The sequence below is a fragment of the Cynoglossus semilaevis genome, chromosome 14 (genome assembly GCF_000523025.1).
Source record: "Cynoglossus semilaevis isolate Cse_v1.0 chromosome 14, Cse_v1.0, whole genome shotgun sequence".
NCBI classification, from domain to species: domain Eukaryota; kingdom Metazoa; phylum Chordata; class Actinopteri; order Pleuronectiformes; family Cynoglossidae; genus Cynoglossus; species Cynoglossus semilaevis.
The window spans coordinates 10,543,060-10,551,439 of record NC_024320.1 but is presented as its reverse complement, the minus strand read 5'-3'; the positions used below and the strand labels follow the sequence as shown (position 1 = coordinate 10,551,439).

The 8,380-nt window shown below is 40.0% G+C and overlaps 1 protein-coding gene across 1 annotated transcript in view; it reads left to right on the top strand.

Moving 5' to 3' along the window:
- The window catches only part of stk11ip (serine/threonine kinase 11 interacting protein), a 35,808-nt gene that overhangs the window by 7,503 nt on the left and 19,925 nt on the right, over positions 1-8,380 (top strand). Inside the window, 8 exon segments of the mRNA XM_025062592.1 lie at positions 1-60; positions 169-250; positions 1,239-1,745; positions 1,826-2,040; positions 2,111-2,221; positions 3,528-3,777; positions 6,197-6,354; positions 6,456-6,702. The exon segment at positions 1-60 is cut by the window's left edge and continues 63 nt beyond it. Of these exon segments, the coding sequence (XP_024918360.1) occupies positions 1-60; positions 169-250; positions 1,239-1,745; positions 1,826-2,040; positions 2,111-2,221; positions 3,528-3,777; positions 6,197-6,354; positions 6,456-6,702 (1,630 nt within the window).

The window sequence follows — 8,380 nt, the reverse complement described above, 5'->3', positions numbered from 1 at the left end:
AGTGACAGTTTGTCCGTCGGAGATGTGGTGGTTTCCAAACCTCTTAAAAAGAAATCCAGGGTAAATGTGTGAACAGCGAGCATGTCCACGCAGGCACCGTGTTAGTTTTTATGACTCATTCAGCCTTTATTGAAATACCACTTTTATTTGGACTCTTCTGTGTTTCAGAGCAAAGTCAAAGTGCGAAGGGCCAGCATATCAGAGCCCAGTGACACAGACTACGATTCCCAACAGTGCTCCTACAAACAGCGTATGTTTTTTTAATGGGCCTTTGTACTTTGTTTGTTTCCAGCTCTTAACCCTCCCGTTGTCCTTTGCATTTTGTACACACCCAGCGTCCTCGCAGAGGGTTTGCATCTTGTCCCAGAATCAGAGTATGAGGAATATTTGGCACAAGCCGTGCTGTATAACAGCACACACACACACACACACAAAAAGCCACACACACACGCACGTACACAAAGGTATATTATCAGCTACTGGGTCACCTAGACCCAAAGGACAGCACAAGGGTTAATGTTCAAAAACAGAGAATTAAAGTGTGAACTTTTGAATTTCCATCCTTCCAATTAAAAGGGAAGATTTGTTTTATACAGTTGTCAAACCTGCTATGATAAGGATGTGGATGTTGTGACTACTGTGGTGACCCCTGAAGGGTTAAAAAAAGCACTATACTTATTAAAGTTTTTGACAAGCCAAGCTTTACTCACAAATAAGAATATATCATCTTTTTTGGCTCAGGTTCTGTATTGTCCATTTGACACAGATGATCATGTATCTGTTTATATTAAGAATCACTTGTGCTGCCTTTTCTTTAATGCCCTGCTGTATGCAGTTCAGCAAGTAACAAGAATCTTTTCTGTTGGGATGTGCAGTAAACATCAGATTTGGTGTAGATCACAGTTATTCTTAGTCATTAGTTTTGGAAAGCACTAGCTTTAGTCATGAAGGGTGTGACTGACAAAAAATTAGAGTTCACAAAATTCATGTCTTATTGACTAAGGAAAAGTGTGTGTCTCCGAGATGAGTCATTTGGAGACCACTATCCATGAATCAATGGAAGTTTGGCCTTTTGATCTTTAATATAAAGACCAAATACTTTTGATGACACCGCGGTGTAGTATTTCATAGGAGAAATTAGGAACAATGTTTATTTAGAGTAAAATATTTTTTGAGACGCCATCTTCACTACTGCAGTCAAACTTTTCAAACTGTGAGTTTCTATTTCCTCCATCTAGGTATTGTTTTACCCCACAAAGAGGAGATCGAGCGCATGTCCAGCTTTAGAGAGCAGCTGGGTGAGGACTGGCTCAGGTACCACCACCATCTGGAGGGAGGTGCCCCATCTGTTGCTCCTGTCATGGCAAACCAGTCACCAAGTTACAGTCAAACTCTTCCCAACGGCTTCAGCTCCTCAACACCTCGTCCACCGACCACCAGCGAAGGAAATCCACCGTCCACGTCAACCCTCGAAATTCCTGAGGTTCTGCCTCCTCCACTTCTCTCCTCTGAAACTAGACTGGACACTTCTGCCTTGGAGGGGGAGCAGGATACAGAGTCTACACTGCAGTGGCCTACTCAGAATACCCACAACACTGAGTCCACATTGGAGGAGAGTACAGTTGATGGTCCAGTAGTAAACCAAAGAGCTGCATGTTCTCCAAAGCCAAGTCCAGATTGTCAGAGGTCAAGTCAAGCAGATGGTGGAGAAACTAAGGAGGAAGATGAGGAAGAAGAATTAGGAGGTAGGAGTCTAGCGATAAACTGATCACTTCTTACTTTGACATTTTGTGCTTATTTTTCTGTTATCTTCTCTTCTTCTCAGTGGACCTGTGTCACCCATTGCTGGTGGGCATCCTGTCTGAAAAAGAGGAAGACGACTTCAGCGAGGGAGAGGAGGTGAGAAGAAGTGAGGTGTTTCTGAGAATCAAACAGGGCCTGGTGCTGGAGGTGGACATGCAGCGCGGCCAGGAGAGGTGCCGCCTGGAGCTCAACAGCCTCGCTCGTGTGGAGACCACCGAGGCAGCATGGAGCCGTTTGGTAAGAGCAGGTCGGAGATGCTGACTGTTGCTTCTTAAATGTGTGTTGACTTTTTCTTCCCTTATATCAGGACAAAGAAGAAACATTTCCAGCGGTGGAGCTTCATTTTAACTACATCAGCAGGGAGAAGAGAATGAAACGCTACGTTCTACTGGATGATGACCCACTGCAGGCACTACAGGTAAGACACGGACATAAACATTGGTCACATATGGAAGAACATCCTTCATCATATACTATTACCATGGTACTGACCCTCACAGAAATTACACACAACACATTATACATGTAATAAAACAGAGCAAAAAGGTTGAACTACAGAAACACTAGATCCATCCTTCTGAGCAGTGATGGAGAACTTTCTGACTTAGCATACTTAGGCTTTTTCAATGCATTTCTGGCCAATAAAGCCAAAAGAAAAATGTTTTATCCATCAATCATTTGGCCTTAATTCTTGTTTTTCTTTCATTATATATAGGTTTGCAGGTATTTGTTAACCACTTTATGCCGTGGGTACCTACCCCATTTTGTACCTGATCTAAATCCCTGCTTCATATGATTTAAACATGCCTGAATTCAACAAACCAAAATGTTTCTGAACATGTGCAACAGTACTACTGTGTAGCAAAGCTCAGTCTGAATTTTAAAACACACAGTGTAATTTAATTGTCTAATTTTCTTTGTTAGAGTATTTCCAGAACTGAAATGTTTTTTGGTCTGAAAAAAAAAACACATGAACCAGAAAATAATGTTTTATTGGAAGAAAGAAAAAACCCTCCTCCTGACACAACCTAACTTTAGCTACAAAATATAACTGTATGAGTCAAATGAATGTTGTGTTGTTATTTTATTATTTAACCTTTAACCCATGAACCTTGTATTTGTTATTTAACCTTTAACCCATGAACCTTGTTTGTATATGATAAAATGCTCGCCTGTTAAACCTAAACCAAAAATGGATGCAGATAAACAGAACAAACCGGCAGTCATTCTCAGCTGTGCAACCAACTCTAATCAGCACTGATATCAGTTACGTCCTCCTAAGTGTGGAGCATCCTGTTTGGCAGCACAAAAAGGTTTTTTAATATATTTAGCCATTTGCTTACTCTAAATTAAATATCCAAGTATTTCCCTTTTTTGTACAGCAAAACTCTAAAAGATAAAACAAAGATGATAAAAAAGTATCGCATTTAAAATGCATTTAAGTTGAGCAGACTGCTATAAAGTGATATAAAGTGTAGTGAATGTCAATGTCTTTTTTTTTCAATTTCAATCACATTATTAAATAGAATATTTTTCAGTGAAAATGTAACTTTTTTGTGCTTGTTGTTTGTACATTCCTGTGCAGTTACAGCTGTGACACTCTGACCTCGCAGTAACTCAAACGTGTTCTGTTCTGTTCATCTAAAGGGAATCTGAGAAGAGAAGAAAAATCCTCATGGAACGTGTTTTGACACAAAAACATGTTTGTGTTTTCTTTAAACTAGGCTCTGAATGATGTGCTAACCCGCGCAGTAGAGGAAAACCAGCAGCGTGACTCGGCGCTCCGTCCTGGCCAAGTTCACCTGCAGTGCCTTCGCTGCAGATCGGAATTTGCACTCAAGCAGCAGGGCAAAGACAATGGAGCTGCAGGAGGTGGAGAAGTGAGGCGGAGAGGATCTGGGATGTTGGCCGAGCATGACAATGAACAGGGTGGAGAAGAGCTGTTGATGACAGAACACAGAGATGATAAGAAAGGTGGGGAAGGTCGCCAAAGTCCTAATCCAACACATTACTGTGCTTTCTCTTTAAATGTCTGTGTAGGTTCTCAGTCAATCAGATCATCTTATCCAAAAATTGTTACATCGAGGGCAACTGGATAGAGTAGGTTTCTTGAAGACCTTGAAGATAAACCTTTTTTTATTTCAGTAAAGCATTAGCTCTGTAACTGTTTGTGGCTGCAGTTCTGATGCAAATGTTATGTAGACATGCCTTCAGTAACAAACAAATGATAGACATTGTCCCATAATGTTAACCAAGACACTTAAATATAAAAATAGTATTGTGTCTGGTGTTTTAATCATAATTTAAAAAAAAAAATAATTAGCTGAAAAGAAATATTTTATTAGTATTTTTTTGTATCGATTACTAGACATTTCAGATGACAGTGTTTGAATTTCAGATGACCCCATATGGGGTCGTGACCCCAAGGTTAAAAACACTGACTTATAACCTGCACACAACATTGTTCTTGTGGAGGAAGGTTGAGGCCTCCTCCTCACTGCTTCCCTTTTTGAACTGGACACAGTTTTGGTCAAAAATCACAGCTTACGCAGAAAGAAACTTGCTCAATGTTTGGTTTACGGGTGGATCTGTCATCCCTGAATGTCAAAGAAAAGCACACCACAGTCTTGATTCTGGGAGGAAAAAAAAACTTGCCTGAGTCACACACTGCTTTAGCATGAGTCATATTTAGCATCATATCCTTAAAAGATAATGAAATCTTTAAAACAACTGAAACGTTCTCCTTCATATCGTAAAACATCCAGGAAAAAAGGTCACACACTTCACCAGGAAAGTTGACTCTAAAGATGTTTATCATCTGACGTCAAAGCATTTTCTCCTCAGTCTGGCTTCTATTGGCGGTGTACGTGCAGGACCCAGCATTTTCCCAAAACAAAAGTTTGTTTTCAGATGGGCTTTGAGTGAAACATCCCACAACTTGTCTTCCCTCTTATATTGCCAGGCTGGCCATTTTGCTTTAGAGTTCCCATCTCTGTAATCAGCTGGAGACCGTTAATACCCTATTGCCCCAGCAACCGCCCTTTCCAGCCATTCATCCAAACCTGACATTTGGACATGCTGCTGCACGCACAGGCTGTGCTCCACAGATGTTTTGGGGATTTCTTGGAGCCGTCTTCCTCTTTTGTTATTGAGCTTAGTCTGCCGCTCACCCGAAATGTCAGTCAACAAATACCTTAGTCATTAGCACGTGTCTGAACTTAGACACTGTTTGTCTGCAGTTTACACAAATACATGCCCTACAGAAAGAGAAATACAATCTTTGTTTTGCACATATGAGCCTTGTTAGAATTTAAAAACAGCCATGTTCTGAAGCTTTACAGGTCATTTGGTTGTCACAATCAATCAGCTCTCAAATAATCGAACTGACAAGGTGTTCAGCCAACATTATGAGTCTTGGGTGTTTACATTTTTGTCTTAAGGTTGGGCTGGCTTCCATACAGTGAAATACCTGGAGGCCAACAGTTCCTTTTGTAGTATTAAGGACTTTAAACAGGGGTCATACTGATGCTCTCAATACCACTGGCAAAATAAACAAAACAAAACAGAAAGAATAGTAATAATTGTTTTATGTTTGCCAAACCAGCTAAAAATCTGCTGGAATTGGAAAAAAATATCGCCACATTTTTTATAGCTTAACTCATCAAATAACTTCAAGTTAGCCAAAAGCAATATTAAAGAGCTAAAGATTAGACAAGAGATAGCTAAAAATGATGTCTCAGATTAAATTCAAATTTAAAACAGTTAGAAAAACATCACTAGCAAGAAAGAAGAAAAACAATGCTACATGTAAAAAATAAAATCAATCATTGCAGCTCAAGCTGAGAAACTTTTTGGTATCCTCTAGTTATTATTTGTGCCCATTTCGCCTGTGTTGGCTGCCCTTCCTCCATTATTGCTTGAACATTTAGCAATTTCTTCATAGACCTCAGGGTAAAAAACAACAGTCACCCTCTGTTATTTAGGAGAAATGCTTTTGAAAAGCCAATAGCCTACAGGTCTTTGTGTTATTTAACCTTAGATCTTTAAAAGCTAGAATGATTCAAAGAAACATGTCCATTATTAACTGATCAGACTTTAGGTTGTGATGAGCCAGCAGTCAGGTCCTCGAATGACACACTGTAGATCTCTGGTTCAAATCCACCCTTGGCCTTTACTCTCAACTCCAGTGGAATGAATTATAGAAGGATGGCCTTCCAGAGTAAAACTGTGCCAGACCTCAGGACAGACAGTGCTGTGGTGACCACGATGAAGGAAAAAGTTGAAAATTGTATAACTGACCAACCATAAATAAGTGTCAGAATACAGACATTGTGTTGTATGCTTCTTTAATTTGGTCACACCTATGCAATATATGCCTTTTTTCCACTTTTAGGATCCACTAATATTTGTCCAGAATGTGGTAGCGACCACGTGGTCCAGCTGGCTAAACAGTCAACACCTTACAGCAGTACGCCCAACCAGCGTTCCTCCAGGCCTGACAGTGAGGATGATCACATTGACGTGATCCAGAGTAACTCCAGTCTCATGCAGGTTTGTATGTTCATACATTCTAATGCTATTCTGTTTTCTTTAGGTTGTTTCAAGGGTCTGAGTTTTCTCTCTTTTCTCTTTTCTTATTATACTGTGTACAGCAGGTTGGCAACACAGCCATCCTGGGCAGCAGTCCTATCCTCGCCTCCAGCAACACAGTTGAGAAACCAGTGTTTATCAGCGCCCTTAACTCATTCTTCATCGGCGACACTCCTGATGATTCCCACAGTCTATCCTACAACAGCAGGTGTCACAGCAGAGAGGAACTAGCTGGGAGCTACCACTACGCAGCTACAGGGATGACACCACCTACAGTTCAGACGGAGCCTGTAGAAACTACTGCAGTTGGTGGGTTTGTTTTCTTACACTACTTTTTGTATCACAACTGTCAAAATGATTATTTACTTTGTTAGGCCTGTCATTTTTTATGACCAGTTCAGATTTTCTGACCTTTAGTGAATGAGCGAGTTAGCCTAATCTAGCTATAGCAACTGGCTATACTGCATCTTTAATGGTTGATCTGTTTAGTAAGGCTAAATCTTGCTACATACACTTAATGGCCAACTAGTGGTTTACAGCAAAATTACTAGTAGCGAGTAGCTAACAGCTAATTTGCTCTATGAAATAAAATCTGTTGCTGTACAGTGAGGTAGTTGCATATTAGCAATGACTGCATAGTCGCAACCTGCGAATTGCTATATGTAACAAGAAGCTAATAAAGAAATAACTTAAAATCCTTAGATTTAATAACAACTCATCACCAAATATTTGGAAAAATTAGAAACAAAATCCTAGGAAGAAGAAAAAATGTAAATAAATGTTAAAAGGGTAAAGTTTACATAAAGATTTGCAAATAACCATCAGGAACTAGCTGAAATTACAGTTAAAAAAAAACAGGCAAGGCAGAAGTAATAAATTCTACTATAGATATATTCATTTTTATTTGCTTAAATCAGATACATAAGATGCATGTGAAGTAAAATGCTCGTTATGGTGGCAAAAAGAATAAAATGGTCAAAAGGAATAAAGTTATTAGGGGCAATAATAAACATTGTGACACAACACTTCAGTGACCTCCAGTCAGGAGGCGGAGCTGAACCTAGAGGCGGTCTTCTTTTTTTTTGTCAAGCCCAGCTTCCTTACCAAACGTGCCAAGAGGTAACTTAAGGACAGGGAAAGTTAACCGCAACACATGATAGAAGTTTAGCCAAAATGATGACATCACTGCTTTAGATGTAGAACAACCGAAGGCAGAGCTAATAATTGCTGTAACATACCAGTTAGCTAGGTGGTCAAATGTGACCTAGGCAACACAACAGCTACAGTGCCTGGTTTTATTGTCTTGTATTCCACTAAATCTGGATCCCTGCTACATTGTTTGGACTCCATCCTCATCACTTGGAAACCACTGGCTAAATAAATAAAATGCTGCGAGCTACGGTGAAGTCTTAAAGATTGAACAACACTTTAAAAACCCCTCAGGCTTTTAAATTTATAGCGATATTTAAAAAAGCATTTTAGAAGCTGGAAACCAACACACTGACAGCTGAGGCAGTTGGCAAGGCTGTCTGTTGGAGGAAGTTCCAAACGGCAGTAAAATAGTGTATAAATGCTCTTTTATGACTTGAATCAAACTCTACATTTCATATGGCCATTGTAAAACACATCAATTGTGGTGCGCAGTAGAGAAACTGTTTACGTCAGCTGCGCTGCCTCTTTCTGAGGTCATGTTCAAGTCCCTAATTGAACGTGAACAGAGGTTTTGAGGTATTTGAACTCAGTGTGATACAGAGATCCCTGCGAAGAGCTCTGCACCTCCGTTTTCATCACAGCTCTCAACCACAAGGTAACGCACAGGCAGACAGACAGACAGATTGGAGTCATTAACTGGAGGCAGTGTGAGTGGAATTTGTAATTTGTAATAACAGCCATTTTTGTCTTTTTTTTATTTTATAACACTCAGGTTGTGGTGCCAATCCCGCATAATCTATCCTGAAACCCCACTCTCACCGTGGAGACAAAGTCG